We start from the raw sequence: 19,556 nt of genomic DNA, 5'->3' as shown, positions 1-19,556 counted from the left end.
GAACATCAAATTAGACAAAAGTTACCATGTAACCACATAACCATATTTTGAAGCCAGACACCAAACTTATATATATATATATATATATATTAGGGAGAATTCACAAAAAAAGACAAAGACAGGTGGAGTAGACAACAAACAACACTCGAGAAGTGAAAAAGTCTAACGTTCCGAGCCTACATTCTTCTACAGAAAGAAACAAGGAGAGAAAATAAAGAATGTAGTGGCTAGTGATATATATCTTTTATTTTAGTTTTCTGCTTTAATTCATTTTTTAAAATGTCAAAGCATGTTGACAGTATTCATACTACTCTGAAAGAAAACTAAGCAGATTTGACAAAAATGTACCTCAAACCCATACTTATTATTGCTATGTGAGACCTAGACTAACATACTTGGAAGTAGCTAGATATGCCCATACATGGATGGATATATAAACAGAGACACCATTTATTATTAAGGTGGTAAGCTGGCAGGATCAGGAATCAGACAAAATGTTTAGTGGCATTTGTTCCATCTCTTTACATTCTGGGTTCAAATTCTGTTGAGGCTGACCTTGCCTTTCAACCTTTCAGGGTCGATGAAATAAGTATCAGTCGAGTACTGAAGGAAATGTAAGAGATTTAGACCCTCCCCTAAAACTGCTGGCCTTGTGCAAAAATTAGAAAACATTATTATTATCTTGAATTATTCAAATATCACTGAGGTTAACTTTGCCTTTCATCCTTTTGGGGTTGATGAAAATAAATGCCAATCAAACACTGGGGTCAATGAAATTGACTAGTGCTCCCTCCCAAAATTTCAGACCTGCCTGTAATAGAAAGGATTATTATCATTATCAGATTTTCATCTTTCTGAGGTAGATAAAAATAAAGGACCAAATAACTATTGTCATTACAGCATCAATTTAAGTATTGCACAAAGAGTCTCAAGGCATAGTCAGACCTTCACATTCTAATCCCACCATGGCCAACTTTGTCAGTCATCCTTCAGGGGTCAGACAGAATCCACTGCACCCTTACCCCAAATCTAGATGATTTGCTTACGTTAGAAACCTTTATAATTATATAAAATCAGTCTCTATATGACAATATGACAGCAGCCATTATTCATCTTGTCAATTCTGTATATTCAAATAAAAATTTCATCATCATTGTTTTAACATCTACTTTTCTATGCTAGCATGGATCAGATGGAATTTGAAGCAGATTTTCCATGACTAGACACCCTTGTCACTAACCCCCACCTGATTCCGAGCAAGGTAATATTTTCCCATGGCCAGACATGTTTTCAACAGAAGACTGGGAACTAACGACATTGTATGATGGAGATGCTCATTTACAGCCATCACATATCTATACAAGGTGCAGACATGCATGCACATGCACACACACATACAGCTACCGAATCCACTACCAAGGTACTGGTCGGCTTGTGGCTATAGCAGAAAACACCTGCCCAAGGTGTCATGCAGTAGGACTGAACTTAAGAGGGCTTGCTGCTCAACCATGTGGTCTTAACTACACAGCCATGTCTGTACACACACACACACATACACATATATATATATGTATGTTGAGACTTAGACTTAAATTGGATGTCAAATGACTAGCATTTAAAATCCCATGTGTATCCCTGTAAATTCAAAGGGATCCTCTGAAGACGATTTGTATCATAGCCTGAATCTAATTTGCTTGGAATCTACAATTGTGTAGGTCACAGAGAACATAAACACACACACACACCCACATTATATTGATAGAGTGCTATTTAAAGCATAAACGGTCTTTAGCAATAACCTAAGTTACAAAGAGGAAAATAAAGATATACAAATAAAATCTTCCAGAAGGTAATTTTCTTTTTGAAGGGTTGCCACAGGAAGGGCATCCTGCCATAAAACAGTACTTGGTAAAAAAAAAAAAAACCTATCCAACCCATGCTTGCATGTTATAGCGAAGTTAAGATAATAGTGATGATGATAAGATAATGATTAATCATAACATCTGGCCTTGCTATTAAATCAAAATTTTATCTTAATAAATAAAAACAATTCGAAATACTATAAATAATAAACAAATTATTTCTAGGGCAGCCAACGCCATGAAAAGCAAAGCTGACATCAGTGGAGTTTGATTTCAGGAGGTGAAGAGCTGCAAAGCATTTTGTTTGACATTGTAAGAATTCAGCCTATCTAACGTCCTCTATAATAGGTGTAGCAATTTTGCCGCCTTGACTGGCTTCCGTGCCGGTGGTACGTAAAAAGCACCAACCGATCATGGCCGTTGCCAGCCTCCCCCGGCACCTGTGCCGGTGGCATGTAAAAAAGCACCCACTACACTCTCGGAGTGATTGGCGTTAAGAAGGGCATCCAGCTGTAGAAACACTGCCAGATCAGACTGGAGCCTGGTGCAGCCACCTGGCTTCTCAGACCCTGGTCGAACTGTCCAACCCATGCTAGCATGGAAAAGGGATGTTAAACAATGATGATGATGTACAAGGCCAGCAATTTAAGGGAATTATTTTACTGACACCAAAAAGATGGAAGGCAAAGCTAACCTAGGCAGAATTTGAATTGATTGTGAAGAACCAGAAGAAATGCAGCTAAACGTTTTGTCTGACAGCTTGCCAATAATAAATATTGGTTTCAAATTTGGGCACAATGCCATCAATTTCATGAGAGGGGACAAGTTGATTACGTTGACCCTAATGCTCAGCTGATTCTTATTTTGTCGACCCCAAAAGGATGAAAGGTAAACTCAACCACAGTGGAATTTGAACTCAGAACATAAAGGCAGACAAAATATTGCTAACTATTTTGCCTGGCATGCTAATGATTCTGCCAGCTCACCACCTTAAAACACAAAATACAAAAGACAGATGAAATGCCGCCAAACATTTGTCCAGTGTGCTAACAAACCTGCCAGCAGCCACTTTAATAATAATAATAATGGGTTTCAAATTTTGGCACAAGGCCAGCAATTTCAGGGGAAGGGGCTAAGTTGATTAAATCAACCCCAGTGATCAACTGATACATATTTTATTGATTCTGAAGGGATGAAAAGCAAAGTTAACCTCAGCGGAATTTGAACTCAGAATGTAGATACAGACGAAATGCCGCTAAGGATTTTGCCTGGCATACTAATGATTCTGCCATCTTAACTTAATAATAATGATGATGATGATTTCCTACATAAACAAAAGGCTGACAGGGAATGGTCTATTGTATTAATCTCAGTACTTATCTTTATTTCATTGACTATGGAAGGAACAAAAAGATTGACCTCGGTGGGACTTGAACTTAAAACACAAAAAAGAAAAAAACTGACTTAATCACATTTAATGTAGGCACAAGGCTAGAAATCTAGTAGGGGAGGACAGACAATTAAATCAACCTCACAATCTGCCTTTCCTGTACTTAACTGGCACTTTATTTTACCGACTTCTGTAGAATGAAAGGCAAAATTGACTTTGGCAGTGTAGGGGGACTTGGGATGTAAAGAGCAGAAAACAAAGATGGCCTGATATTTTGACCAAGCTCAACTGATTCTGTCAATCTTGTTCAGGTGAGGGGTAAAAATTATTCCTAATGGAGATCACTAATTTGGGGGAGGTAAAGAATAAAATCACACCCCAGTATGTGAGTGGTATATATATAATATTGATGCCAGAAATATGAAAGGTAAAGTCAACATCAGGAACTTGGAACATTTTACTAAATCCCCAAAATGCATTTTTCTCATACACCAACAATTCAGCCAGCTATCATTCATTTTGTCAGATGAACTATTAATTCTGCCTAATCATTACTTATTCTATCTGATATACAACCATGTTTTAATAATAATAATGGCTTCAAATTTTGAGACAAGAGCAGCAGTTTTTGAGGGAAGAGAGAAGTCATGACCTCAAAAGAATGAAAGACAAAATTGACCCAGTGGAACTTGAACACAATGTTCAAATGCTGTTAAGCATTTTGTCCAGCATGCTAACAATTCCATTACCATGACACCACTTTAATAATAATTTTTTTCTACTATAAACAAAAAAATCTGATATTTTGGTGGAGGGGACCAGTCGATTACATTGACCCCAGTGCTTAACTGGAACTCATTTTATTGACCCTGAAAGGATGAAAGGAATGCCACTAAGTAATTTGTTTGGTGATAGTGGTGAGGGTATAGTTGATTAAAGTAGCCTAAAACTTTACTAACACATTTTATTTTTCTGTCTTCCACCTCCTCAAAGTCAATTTCAGTGGGATTTGAAATGAATGGGGTCTACAGGTAAGACTGCATAGTTAAGAGAATTTCGCAGCCATGTGGTTCTGGATACGGGCCCCAATGTGTGCTGCATACGAGGGCAATATCTTCAACAATCGGCTCAGTCTGACCAATAATATGTGAATGAGATTTGACTAACAAATACTGTGCAGAAGACGTTTGTGTGCATATACCTTGGCAATATTCTGCATTGAGTTACAAACACTCCCTTGTCACCCCCAGTCACAAATGCTGTGAACCAGTGATTAATTAACCTGCTGGAAACCAGTAACCAATGATGCTAATGTTCAACAATTGCAAATATAAAAAAATACAAAATTAAAATAATAAAATACCATAAAATGTATTAAGTCATCCAAAATTATCATCCACTGCTTTCTTACTTTATTTTTTTTAAATTGTAAAAACACTGAATTCTTAGATGGGTAATGTAGAGTCAAGAAGCAATGCAATGCCTGCAGTTGAGAATATAAATATGCCTGAATCAAAAACACTATTTAGCTACCATTTTCTACCCAGGCTCTGAACCAACTCCAACTAGCATGTAAAAACAAAACTAATGCCAACAAAACAAGTAATATGAATCTAAAATATCCAAGGAAGTTTCAGTCTTTGAAATGGGTATCTGCCACTAGATTTTTGCTAACCCTCAGACAGAAATTCTATGTAAATACTACATTAAGAGAATGAAAGTCTGAAGATTTCTAGAAACCAGCAGTAGAACTCTTTTGATTTTTGTTTTTCACATTGACCATAGAATTTCAGAAAGCAGCTTCACTTTGTCACTGTCACACACAGCTAACCTCACTTTTCCATACACGGAAACAGAATGTCACACAGCAAACCTCACTTCTCGTTCTATTGGTATTGTAATGTACTAATAATACTTATAAATTAATGCTAACATTTGTATTAAAAAAAAATGAAGCTAGGATGTTTTGTTTTCCTCTTACAAATATTTATTCTTAGAATTTAGAGGAACAATAACAAAAACTAAAAGCAATTCCTAACAGTTGTATATTAGGAGAAATGGTAAGCAGGGAGTCAATGAGGATAAAATTATTTTTTGACAAAAAAAAAAAAAAAAAGATAAAACATTGAGGATAAATTAAGATAAAACCATGAAGTAAGAAAGGTGAATATAATATTACTTGTTAAAAAAAAAAATCCATAAATTTCAAAAATAGGGCTGGTTGTATGTGTGTTACTTCCAAATTCAAGTTTCATTCAATTAGAAAGTAGGGTTAAAAAAAAAATTAAAATAATAAATAATTGCACAATAAGCACATCTAAAATGCGAACACATCACGGATGGGAGGTGAGAGGGGTTCTCATTGTTATAGTGTAAAGAGGAGGTAACATCACAGACAGTTGAGAAGAATATCAAATCAATTAAATTGGATTCATTGAATTCTAAAAAAAAACAAAAAAAAAAAACCTTTAAGGGAATCGTCACTCACAAATCAAACTTTCAGACCAATTAATACATTTTGAAACGAGTTTTATGGATTGTTAAAAACAATATATATATATAAATAATTCCTTAAAGCGAAAGAATGTTCTTTACTTTTTCTCTCCCTCATTTTCATAGTTCCGTACGTGACATACTTATTCCAACGGTAACTTATTCCAAGGTAAACTACAATACATAGGTTTTTTTTTCTTTTCTTTTCTACAGTTCGAACACCTTTCACAGAAATACCAGCAATTAGGTTCACTCGAAGCCAAATATCTCAACTACTTTACATTCAAAATCTTTGCTAGAGCATAAAGGTGGATTGCCAAACGTTTCGGTTTCTTCTGTACGACAGCGAAGTAGGTTCTCGTCAAGCATAATGGCAGTACCTCCTCTGAAAATAAAGCAAAAAAAATAAACGTCACCGAATTAAATCATAAAATATTAAATTGCAGAACTTAACGAGATTACTTCCCCTTCAACTAGTATCTCCGGTTATTTCCCTTGGATTGACAAAAAAAGTTGTTTCTGTAAGATATTTTATGAGGATAAAACTATTAAAAAAAAAAAAGACTCAAAATAATAGTAACATCAATCCTTTTGATAAAATTAATTTGCGACATCTAATATTTAATTCTAAAGCGCTGCTTTAAAGTTAATTTGAAAAATGAATCACTATAGAGAACATAAACATCTAATAACCTATTTCTTTATTACCCACAAGGGGCTAAACACAGAGGGGACAGACAAACGGATTAAGTCGATTATATCGACCCCACTGCGTAACTGGTACTTAATTTATCGACCCCGAAAGGATGAGGAAGCAAAGTCGTCCTCGGCGGAATTTGAACTCAGAACGTAATGGCAGACGAAATACGGCTACGCATTTCGTCCGGCTTGCCCTAAGTGGGGGTCATCTCACGTTCTTTCAGTTGAACTGTTTATAACAATAGTCGACATAAAAAATTCCAGTTAATGAAGGGTTCTAGTAGCAAAAAAAAAACCCCTACTTATATAAGACTTCTTTAGGGAGGGAGGAAGAGATTAAGATTACACTGATGTAAATATATCATTAAGCAACAGGTTCATTAGCTCTACGATGGCTATGTCAGTGAAAACAGATGGCTTAATGGTTAAGGTATTTGGCTCACAATTGTAAGGTTGAGAGTTCGATTCATAGTGGTGTGTTGTGTCCTTCAGCAAGACACTTTATTTCACATTATTCCAGTCCATTCAGCTAGCAGAAATGAGTTGTACCTGTATTTCAAAGGACCAGCCTTGTCACATTCTGTGTCATGCTGAATCTCCCCGAGAACTAAATCTGTGGAGTATTCAACCAACCCCTTGCACGTTAATTTCACAAACAGGCTGTTCCACTGATCAGATCAACTGGAATACTCGTTGCTGTGACAGACAGAGTACCACTTATGTCAGTGCATACTACAATCTAGTTATTTAAAGAAATACTGTGCAAAAGAGCCAAATAATTACTGAGACACAGTACTTTAAATGAAGCAGTGTCTTAACATTGTTAAAACTGAGGCAATTCATCATCATCATCATCATCGTTTAACGTCCGCTTTCCATTTTAGCATGGGTTGGACGATTTTGACTGAGGGCTGGCGAACCAGATGACTGTACCAGGCTCCAATCTTGATTTGGCAGAGTGTCTACAGCTGGATGCCCTTTCTAATGCCAACCACTCAGAGAGTGTAGTGGGTGCTTTTTACGTGCCACCGGCACAGGCGCCAGTCAGGCGGTACTGGCAATGACCTCGCTCGAATCTTTTTACACATGCCACCAGCAGAGGTGCCAGTAAGGCGATGTTGGTAATGATCACACTCAAATGGTGCCCTTTTATGTGCCACGGGTACAGAAGCCAGTTGGCTGCTCTGGCAACGATCACACTCGGATTAGCACCCTACTAGCACTTGCACAAATGCCACTAAGGCGATGCCAGATATTTAGTAAAAAAAAAATGGAGCATGAAGTAGAAACAAGCAGTTACTTCCCAGTAAGTTAAGTGTAACCGGATGAAATTCTATAGACAGATATTTTATAGAGATAGAAGTGGGGGGCACATATAACGAATTTTGTTTAGAATTTCATGTCTCCCATTATGTGAAAGAGTCTGAAAAGGATTCATGCTATTTTGATGAAATTTCTTATTAAAGTTCTTTGTTATAAAATTCACAGAAAGTGTGTGTGTATACACCTCCAATGCCCCGCCCATTATAGCAAGACACCTGTTTCTGCCCCCGTCACAAGTTCCCCTCTTCAAATGCAACCTTACAATTGTGTCCCTCTCATGATTCCTTGTCTTTCAAGTTACTTGGTGACCCTGCCAGTGCTGTAAAAAGCACCTGTCCACACTGTAAAGAGGTTGGCATTTGGAAGGGCATCCAGCTGTAAAAATCATGTCAAAATTAACTTCGCTTGTGCTAGTGCCATGTAAAAAGCACCAAAGTCAACCCTGCAGAGTGGTTGGTGTTAGGAAGGGCATCCAGCTGTAAAAACCTTGCCAAAACTGACACAGTAGGCTAGGGTAGTTTTCTACCTGGCTGGCTCCTGACAACCATTCTACCCACGCATGCATGTAAGTTAAATGATGATGATGATGATATAAGAACAGATGTCAAAAGAATAAACAATTCTCTTAGCTTACAGCTGTTTCCAGTTGTCATCTCCTTACTTATTACTGCATTCAGAGACATATATATATATTGAATTCTATTGCAATGCCTAAGTGAAATAAATATAGTTTGCTGATCCATTACAGATAGAATGAACAAAAAAAAGTACTCCATCCAGTGGAAGATAAATATCAACTACTAAGAGTTTCATGCAGTGGAGACACAATACATTAACAGATTTATATAATGTGCTGTGTCTACAAGCTTCTGTCGATCAGTTGGCATTGGTCTGCGATATTAAGGGAGGATTCTTTGGTAAAGAATTACAATTTCTGTTTATAAATATTTCCAATTCTTTTCTTCTGTAATGTGTAAGCATGTCATGGACACCACTCGTGTTCACAATGTCTTATGTTTTAATTAGAAATTCAAAGAACTTTATATCACTCACCCTCCTCCAATGATGAGAACTGAACTATCTCCAGCCATAAACATGCTAGCAGCATTCCGAGAAATGTCTGGTCGACTGTAACCAATCCAAGGGAACTTCTTCTGCTCTGGTTTTAATGTAAAGAGGAAAGTCTCACCAGTTCCAAAATAAGAAATATTTTTGCTGCTCTGCTTACGGTTAGACCAACTGCTAGAACAGAATGCACCAAATATCTGAAGATGGAAGAAAAAATATATAAAGTTGGCTATTTTTTTTTATTACTTGTTGAGTGCATTAGCCATGAAATCCCCAAAAGTACTTCAGTTAATGATTTATCGATTTTGCTGTACATCACCCTTGATTATTAACAAGGCCACTAATTTTGGAGCAGGGGAATGTGGTTAATTTAATAACCCTCAACTCACCTTACCAGTACTTTACTGATTTATTTTATGAATGTACAGATGGATAATAGGTAGAGCTGACACTGGTAGTATTTGAATTCAAAGTTTAGTTAACTACAGCAAGGCATTTTCACGGTCTTGTGTTTAAATAATGGAATTCAAATAATTTTAAAAGCTATCCGTTAGTTCAATCATAAACAAAAGTGATTTCAAGAAGAACATAGATCTGCTGCGAAAAGATCAGCAGCATCATGTAACGTCCGTTTTCTATGCTGGCATGGGTTGGACAGTTTGACAAGAATGGGCAAACCAGAGGACAGTGCTAAGCTCCAATGTGTGCTTAGGTATTGTTGCTGTGGCTGCATGCCCTTCTTAATGCTAACAACTTTACAGAGTGTACCGGAAGTTTTTTACATGGCACCAGCACAGGGCAAATTGGAAGACAAGCCCCCTCAACTGAGAATGGAGTAATGTTGAGGGAGGTGGCTTTGTACCAGGTGATGAGATTAGGGTATGATAGAGGGATAAAAAAACAGGTATCTTGCAGTAAAGGAGACATGGCAACTCCAGTTGGAAAAAGAGAGAAAGAGAAAATGGTTGTAAAGATGTGCTGTGGCATATCATCTTTACCATGTTGTCCTAGATAAGACTAAACTGCATCTGGTAATTGGGGCCTTGGTACAGGAGTTCCAAGGTTTTGAGGAGTGGGGAATCACTTCTTAGCCATGACCATTCTCAAATATACCCAGACTCAGAGTAGTAGCATCTGTTAGGGTCCCAGTCATGGGTTAACTAACATGTGTACCACCTGCTTTAAACCCAGGATACATCTGCTCTGATAACTGACAGGGACTTGGTTAGTGAATCCCCTGCAATGGTCAACAATTGATGGCTAGATGAGCTGCTATGGATCACACTATACCAAAATGTCTATGCATGTGAACCTGTATTCCCACTGAAAATCTGAACAAACTCCAAACTTCAATAACGAACAACAACTATTCGACATGCTTGCAAGCAGGACTTTTGGGTTGCTGGCAAAAGCTTTACTTTAGTCAGGGCCAACTGTTGAATGTGGTCAGCATTTGTGTAGGATGTGGTTAACTTGTTGGTCAGGGCCAGCTCAACCTATCCTGAGTGAATGCCACTGCAAGTACAGGTAGTAAGTAGGGGCACACCCTTAAGTTAAAAGGGTTACACATTTTTTTAGAGAAGGTAGTGTAGTGAATTGAGAGTAAGTTCTCTCTAACTATAAAGTGTAACAAAATTTAGTTTAACTGTATACAGCACTGTTTATTTTAAACAAACTTTCTGAGTGTACCACCCTAAATTTTACATGGCAGATATATTTATCCATTTCTTCTGAAAACTACATAATACACTTAAGAATATCAGAAAAGTATTACCATTAAAAGGATGATTTATGGTGCCACCATAAATTTGAAAGTTAGGTCAGGTTGACAACCATTGAATATTCTTTGTTAGCTCAGCCCAGAATGTTTTGAAAATTAACAAAAGAAATGAGACGAGTTTCAAAAATCATACCATGTCTGCTGACAGCTCAACAATAGAAGAACCAAAATTGCAGTCAGCCAGGATTCGTTTTAATGATTTGAATACTGATAAATTTTTTTTTTATGTGGTTGAGACAGTTTAATTATACAACAGAAGAATGGTGCACAACATGAGGAAATATACAGGATACTTAAACATGTCAGGTCTTAACACAACTCAGCAGTTAGACATGACAATATCCATGGAAACATCCTATGAAATATAGTGACTCCCCTCTTCCACTTAGTAGCAATATTATTCCATCATTGTTGTTGTACCTCTTCAGTAATGTCAAAGTAGCTATCTTTTTGTCTGTCAAAAGTGTCTTCCATAAACATATTCGAAGCCATAAGTATCAGTCTTCGCACGTGTGCACACACACTATTTTGAATTTAAATCTTAGCAGCATTTGGCTTTGGTATTTTTTCTTTTTTGGCTCATGGTGTTTTCCAGCATTATCTCCCATAGATCAGGAGTTAGTTAAAATAATATTTAATCATTAATCCTTTAACATTTAAACCAACCATAGCTGGCCTAAATATTGTTTTATGTTTAAAAAAAAAAAAATGGTCAGATCCAGCATTTCACATCTGTCCTACCATGTCATTAAAAAAAAATTACATCATCAAAATCTCAAAGCTACGAGATGATTGATTAATGATTACCATAAATCCTTGAGTATAATCTGCATTTTTTTCCCAAAATTTAACGGTCAAAATCCTTAGTGCGTACTATATACAAAGTTAAAAATGAAAAATATTTTCTAAGCAATGTCCGAGTCTCTATTTGCTGTCCAGCAATGTTAATTCAGACGCATTCTGTAATGTCGGGTGCGAAAATACCTCAAGGTAAGCCTGAAAGCAATGAAGTCATAAAAGAATCATCCATAACTTGCAGTAAACAACATTTATTAAACGTTATTACTGTTATTTTCTACAAACAAAATGCACAAAAAAGCAACGTGTGTGCTTTATGTTATATATACGACTAGCAGTATCGCCCGGCGTTGCTCAGGTTTGTAAGGGAAATAACTATAAAGCATTTTTAGAGAGTTATAGCCAAAAAATGGAAAAAAATGATGGTAAATTTTTTTTGAGAGTAAAAAAAGGTGGAGTTGCGTCCCCTAGACGGTTTGTGTTTCTGATTCTCGACCCCATGTCGAATTTATCGATTTTTTTCAGAACTGGGGGAACTTTTCAAAATTTTCGCTGCGTTAGTTTTGAATTATGACATTGGGCTATGTGTGTGTCAAGTTTCATCAGAATCGGTTGAAAGCCGTGGTCAGGGTGAGGGTACAAGCAAACAGACACACAGAAACACGCACAGACAAACTGCCGTTTATATAGAGAGATAATAATAAAGGATGGTACCATATACATTTTTACAAACCAAGGATGTTATATAGACCTCCTTGACTCAAGTTAGAGAAGGGGTACGTATCATACACAAGGTTTAGGTTTTTCAGAGGTACAGCCCCCTAAAAATCCCCTGCATATTATACTCAAGGGCTGACTATACTCGAGGATTTATGGTAGTTGAAAATAATGTGGATAAATAAGCCTTACATTCAGAGTATTCTGAATGTTAAAGGGTTGAACTGATGTCTTTTTTCTCCATCACACTAATTCTAATTAGATTTTTAATTATCACTACATTAAATGTGTTGACAACAATTTTATTTGACCAACTGGTTCGAGCATATGTAAAAACGATGTCCTTTGTAGTAGAATGAAGGATGTGCTGCAAAAAACCTTTGTAAGAATCCAGGTGTAGATGAGTAAACCATAGGGTAAATCATCATCATCATTGTTTAACTCTTCAGCATTCAAACCAGTGATATCAGGCTCACACATTCTAGCTTGTTTCATGTTCAAACTAGCCAGATTTAGCCTCCTACACCTATCCCACAAAGTCATTCTAAGAATATACCACATCATTATCAAAATCTCAAAGCTACAAGATAATGCTTGATTAATTCAAAACAATGTGAATAAATAAGCAATATATTTGACAAAGTAATCTAAATGCTAAAGGGTTAACATCCATTTCCCATGCTGGCATAGGTTGGACAGTTTGACAGGAACTGTCAAACTAGAGGATTGTGCTAAGGTCCAGTGTGTGTGTGCTTTGGTATAACCAAAAATATACCCTGTGAATATACCAATAACAAAATCTGAAAAATTCTAAACTCCAAAACATGCCTGGTCCCAAGGGTATCAGATAAGTGATTCTTCATAAGATAGTGGTCATTATTACAGGGTGTTACTCTGCACTCTCCTGGAATCAATCAAAGAACTATGTGGTCATACAACTTGTTAGAAATAACAACAACAAAAAAATTGTCCTCAAATTATATGCTGCTATCACAAGGTCACAACTTGAATACCATTCATCAGAGGTCAGGGTTAAACAACAACAGCACCTGTTTTCTTACACTCTACTAACCTAAATTAGCAGAACTCCAAGGAACTAAAAGCTATGTATTAGTAATGCCCTTCCTTCAGACACACATACTTTAGATACCACAATTAGAAATATATATAATTACCTCATCAGTTAAAGTCTTTATGACAATGATTGTTGGTTCGTATTCTTCTGTCATAACATAAAGCGTCCTTAAGCTCACGCCATGTTCTTCTGATGTGTAGAGCAGTTTAGGCTGACAAACAGCTGATCGAGCTGGCAACCAACTCCAAATAACATAGAACTGCAAACAATTAGAAAACAAAGAGAAACATGAAAATCAAACAACTTTGTGTCGACTTTATACAGTTGTCAATAACTGGAGATTTTAATTGAGCTCTCATTCAGAATGGTTAAATAGTCACAAAGTTTGTTTTATAAAGCACAAGTTCTTGGGTTCAATTCCTCAGTGTTCAGCTTGGACAAGTGCCTGTTAACAATAGAGCATCAAGTCAATCTGAGCTTGATAAGTGAAGGTGGGTAGACGGAAACTGTGTAGAAGGGTTGTCTGATTTAAAGATCCAGTTTTGACACATTCTGTGTGATACTAATTGAGGATTATACGACAAGGTAAACATATCTGTGGTGTACTCAGCCACTTACTAATTCAGTGAGAAGGTAGTTAAGTTGATCAAACAATTGAATACTCATTATAGAAAAAACTGGAGAATAATTTAGTTTTAGGCCTTAAATTAATTCAAATATAAAATTATGATTAGAGTTTTAAAATTTATTATTACTCAAAACATACTTAGAAAGAACTTCCAACTAAGAGCTGCAAGTTTGAAGTTGGTGGGGATCTCCGTCATTTGACTATGAAAATTTGTTCGTTTGATCTACTGAATTACCTGCTCCTGAATTAATAATGAACTCTTAGTGGAACTAGTTCTTAGACAGAACCAGTGTGACCCATGTATAAGGCGAGGCTGTACCTGTTAAATTACAGCTACAATCTACCTGATGGGTTTCTATACACTTTCTGTCTCCCTTATTTTCCTCACAAGGTGTGGATTGATCTGAAGCTATAGAAAACGACATTTGCCAAAGACTCCGTGTAGAGGGATTAAAACCAGAACATCGTGGTTGTGAAATGAACTAAACCATTTAGTATTTGTTGGAAAGATGCAATATAGCTAAGTCCTTATAATAGAAAAAGAGAAAATGACAAAAGCAACATTCAAAGACAAAAATCAATACTGACAATTTTAAAAAATTTAATTTTCTCACCACATAATTCTCATTAGTTACTTTTACCTTTTACTTGTTTCAGTCACTGGACTGTGGCCATGTTGGGGCACTGGCTTGAACGATTATAGTCAAATGAATCAACCGCAGTACTTATTTTTCAAAACCTGGTACTTATTCCATCAGTCTCTCATGCTGAACCACAAAATTACAGGGACATAAACATAAATGTATATGCATACAATGGAATTCTTTCAGTTTTTGTTTACTAAATCCACCCACAAGGGTTTGGTCAGCTCAGAGTTTAAGTAGAAGACACTTGCCTAAGGGGCTATGCAGTGGGACTGAACCCAGAGCCATGTGATTGGGAAGCAAGCTTTTTACCATTCTGTCCTGCAAGCACCTATATGGAGATGCTCTTCTGTGAGTGGGCATGAACCACCAAATCTTTTGGTGAACAGCCAAACACACAGGTGAATGGGTCAAACATTAAGTGCTTAACTTACCTGAAATGATATCTCAATCTATGTCACGAAAATGCCTGTTTGCATTCAAATTAAAATTTTCCATAATAATTTAACAAAGTAGCTTTTGTTATGTTCTAATGACAAAGCTAGTTATGGAACAAAATCCTTACCAATTCTTATTCACTTTATCTTAATTGAACTACATAAATCGAGCCGTAACAGAAATATGATCACAAATGGGTCAATGTATGCTAATGCTAATTTACACAGTTGTCAAAATTGATATTAGGTCAATCAATCAAAATTTCAATTTATTTTCGTATATGATTACAGTCTTCTAAGTATAAAAAAAAAAGACTGATTAAAAAGCTTGCTTTGCTTTGCAACAATGTAGCTTCAGGTTCAGTCCTACTGCGCAACACAAATAGGTGTCTTCTACTATGGTTCCAGGTTGAGCAAGGTTTTGTGATGGAAACTGTGAAAACCCACCATTTACATAAATCTATGTTGGTGTGTCTTGATGTGTTTGTCCCTCCACCCCAGCCTGATAGCTGGTGTTGGTCTGTTGACATCCCTGTAACTTAGCAGTTCAGCCAAAGAATGATAGAATAAGTACCAGACTTTAAAAAGTAAGTGCTGGTAATGATTTGTTTGACTAAAAACCCTTCATGGCAGTGCTCCAGCATGACCGCGGTCCAAAGACTAAAACAAATAAAAAACATAAAACAACAATGTCAGGTGGTGAACACCAGGAATTTATCAATTAACCACCAGGTACGAGTGACAAATGTATAAAAGGGCGAAGTTGAGATTATGATATAAGGTAAGAACTGAGAACCATTTAATAAAACAATATTCCAAAAAATGGTGCAAAACAATAAATGCATAAATAAACATTTGTGCTTCGAGCAATTTTTTTCATCAGAACAAAATAATTCATTAGAAACTTTACAAGTAAGAAATTGTTGAACCACCATACACATCTGTCTATCTACTTACCTATACCTTTATGTATACATATCTATACATGTCACTAAAGAAAAATATAAATTGGTATACAAATGCAAATCAGATTCTATTTAAACTCTTGTCAATGACTACATAGAAATGATTGTGAGTGGAGGGGGGGGGGTATATACACACGCACGGGCATGGTTGCCTGGTTAAGAAGTTTGTTTCCCAACCAGGTTTCCAAATTCAGTCTGTACAACATCTTGGCCAATTGCCATCTACTATAGCCCCATGCCAACACAATCCTTGAGTGAATTCGTTAGATAGAAACTGGAAGAAGTCTGGCATTCATGTATAGTATTGTTATGCCTAAATGAAATCTTTTTATATATATATATATATATATATATATATATATATATGTGGAGGTGCAATGGCCCAGTGGTCAGGGCAGCAAACTCGCGGTAGGATCGCAGTTTCGATTTCCAGACTGGGCGTTGTGAGTGTTTATTGAGCTCCACGAGGCTCCGGCAGGGGGTAGTGGCGATGCGTGCTGTACTCTTTCGCCACAACTTTCTCTCACTCTTTCTTCTGTTGGCCTGCTCGCTTAGCCAGAGGGGTGGCATCATTTGAAGGCTAAAACAATGTGAAGCGCATTGTGACCAGCGATGTGTAACATCTGATAGCCTGGTCGGTCACGGTGATATATATATATATATATATATATATATATATACACACATACAGATATGTGGTGGGAGAGAGAGATGTTTAGAGTATTGTAAGTTGACAGTCTGCTTGGAGTTCCAGCCCAAGCTAGGCTGTTCATGAGTTGCAAACAGCTCAACCAAGTGTGAATAAACATCCATCCACTCTACCCAATACACTGAGGTCTATATCAGATAATGTTTGCACTATGGAAAATGTACTTTAATAGTTTACAACCTATATATTACAATATATATATATATGAAGGTGTGTGGCTTTGTGGTTAGGGTATTCGGCTCATGATCATAAGGTCACAAGTTTGATACCTGGCCACATGTGCCCTTGAGCAAGGTGCTTTATTTCATGTTGCTCCAATCCAGTTGGCAGACAAAAATGAGTAGTACCCATGTTTCAAAGGGGCCAGCCTTGTCATAAGCTGTGTCATGTTGAATCTCCCTGAGAACTACATTAAAGGTATGCTTGTTTGTGGCAAGCTGGCAGAATCGTTAGCACGCTGGACGAAATGCTTAGCGGTATTTCGCCCGTCATTACATTCTGAGTCCAAATTCCACTGCGGTCGACTTTGCCTTTCATCCTTTCACAGTCGATTAAATAAGTACCAGTTACGCACTGGGGTTGATATAATCGATTTAATCCATTTGTCCCCTCTGTGTGTAGCCCCTTGTGGATAGTAAAGAAATAGATATGCTTGTTTGTGGAGTACTCCGCTATTTGCATGTTAATTTCACGAGCAAGTTGTTCTGTTGATTGGATCAACTAGGATCCTCATTGTTGTAACCTATGGAGTGCCAGTTATATAGAACTGAAGATACTCTTTAATTGTATTTTGTTTCTAGGAGGGAAAAAATGGAATGATTCATAACATTTCAATTTACCTTTATACTTTACTAACATAAATATAAATAGATTTTTAACCATTTTATATGTTATCAGAATCATCCAGTGAAAATGAATTAGGCTGTAGAGGAAGAATAAAATATATTACCCAAACAGTTTTAACCCACAAAATAAAAATAAGATAATATATATTTTGAAGTGTTCCATTAAAGAATTTTGGCCCAAAAGTAAAGGAAGACAACTGATAGACAGAAAACAAGAATAGTAAATCTCTGCTGCCTAGTAAAGCTTCTAACATTGCACTAATGAAAAAAGACATTTTATACCTTTTCCATGTACATGATACATACTTCTGTGTACAAGCAGGAGTAAAATTACTCAATATGAGTAATAGAGCTTATGAAGTTGTTTGAAGCTGATGTGGGTTCACTACTACTCAACACTTCTTGCTTTTGCACATTTTACCCCCTGAACAAATGTGCAATCATGAGAAACTCATGAGTAGGAGCCGATTAAAATCAGTCCGCTTCAAATGAATACATGTACACACATATGCATTATTCATGTTAAAGAACCTCCCAAGTGTAAAAAGACAATTTAACAAACATTAAACAAGGCTGAATGGATGGGCATAGCTTGATCTACTCTCTTCCATTCAGGATAAAGATAAAGTTTCTTCCTGAGTTATATAGACACATAGGGATATTTCCTGGATTCTTTGGTGTATAAAGTCCCCATTGGACAGGGCACCAGTCCATCACAGGAACACTTGTTTTTTTTTTTTGCCAGCTGAGTGAACTAGAGCAATGTGAATTGAAGTGTTTTGATCAAGAACACAACACATCACATGGTCCAGGAATCACCCATTCAGAACCTGAGCTATATTCTCCTATTTAGCCATGTCTGATTATTGTTAATTTATCTTTTCACATCTGGAAGGTCCTTCAACATGAAACCATTTGTTAATATGAATTGGCTTTTATGAAACTAAATTTGTAAAATTGTATAAATTAGATGCCTACTCCATGACCTAATATATTAATGCCTGTTGTATACTGGCTTATGAAAACTTATTAGGGCAACTATGTGTGTGAGTATGTCTATATATATGTATGTGCGTGTGGAGAGAGAGATCTTGGCTTTGTTACCCTTTTAGCAGTGTTCCTCTGTTGATACACATAGCATGTAAAGCAGCAATGACTATATTACAGTTATGAAAATTTTTACAGGTAGGGGTGCCTGAATAGAATTTGCAAAGCTACGGCTATATGGTTAAGCAGTCTGCTTAACCTCATAGCTTCAGGTTCAGTCCCTACACCAACCAGTGTCTTCTGAGTAAATTTGGCAGTTAGAAACTGAACAAGAAAACCTCTGTGTGTGTGTGTGTGTGTGTGTGTGTAACAACTGCTAGTAGTTGCTGGTGTTGAACTGGGAAGAAGTATAGATGACATGAATGGCAGGGAGAAAAGTAAGTAGCTTAAGTCCTTGTTGATGTTCAGATAAGAAAAGCGAGTTGCAATGAGAGTGGAGTCTATGTAAAGGTAGACATTTCAAAAGCAAACTGGTGAACGAGCATAGCCTGGACAATACAATGTATTGTATAGACCAGACTGTGTAAGCTGGACACTATAATATAGTGTAAAAGGACAGCGTGAGACGGAGTGCAGCACCAACAACAGTATAGAGAATAGACTGGGCAACAATGAGGATTATATTCTGACAGCATAATATAATTAGCTTGGATAACAATATATAGTGCAGACTGGAAAGCAGTAGAGGACTGTACAGCATAATGTAGTGTAGCCTGTACAGTATAATACACGGTTTAGCCTCAATGGCATAATATAGAATGTGGGCAAAGCAGCACAGAATGAAGGAGAGAGACAGAATAATGTAGCATAAGGAGAGAGGGAAGAAATAAATGTTTATGCTACTTAAGAAACAGGAAGCCAAAAGTCATAGAAGTAGAGATAGAAAAGCAAATAGGTTTAAAAAAAAGAAAAGATATGTAATATGAAGTTGACCCCGTTAACACAGAAAGGTGTTTAGAAGATTAGACACCAGATTAAGTACTTTGCAGATTTATAATATCTATTTTGATTTATTTCAAAAGGTGAGGTACAGGTGGTAGGGGAGAAAGAGGCTCTTAATTTTGTTTTATTTTAAC

The 19,556-nt window shown here is 36.6% G+C and overlaps 1 protein-coding gene across 3 annotated transcripts in view; it reads right to left on the bottom strand.

Annotated features, from left to right (window-relative positions):
- Positions 1-4,225: 4,225 nt before the first annotated feature.
- The window catches only part of LOC115216587 (GTPase-activating protein skywalker-like), a 95,150-nt gene continuing 79,819 nt past the window's right edge, over positions 4,226-19,556 (bottom strand). For all 3 annotated transcript variants that reach the window (XM_036506875.1, XM_036506876.1, XM_029786054.2), the window contains 4 exons: positions 13,306-13,464; positions 8,821-9,032; positions 5,126-6,130; positions 4,226-5,083 (listed from right to left, as the gene is read on the bottom strand). In XM_036506875.1, the coding sequence (XP_036362768.1) occupies positions 5,995-6,130; positions 8,821-9,032; positions 13,306-13,464 (507 nt within the window). In that variant the 3' untranslated portion in view covers positions 4,226-5,083; positions 5,126-5,994. The remainder of the gene's footprint in view (positions 5,084-5,125; positions 6,131-8,820; positions 9,033-13,305; positions 13,465-19,556) is intronic.

Source organism: Octopus sinensis, linkage group LG10 (assembly GCF_006345805.1).
Source record: "Octopus sinensis linkage group LG10, ASM634580v1, whole genome shotgun sequence".
In the NCBI taxonomy this organism is placed as follows: Eukaryota; Metazoa; Mollusca; class Cephalopoda; order Octopoda; family Octopodidae; genus Octopus; species Octopus sinensis.
The sequence above is the reverse complement of the archived record's forward strand: the minus strand, read 5'-3'. Positions and strand labels throughout refer to the sequence as shown.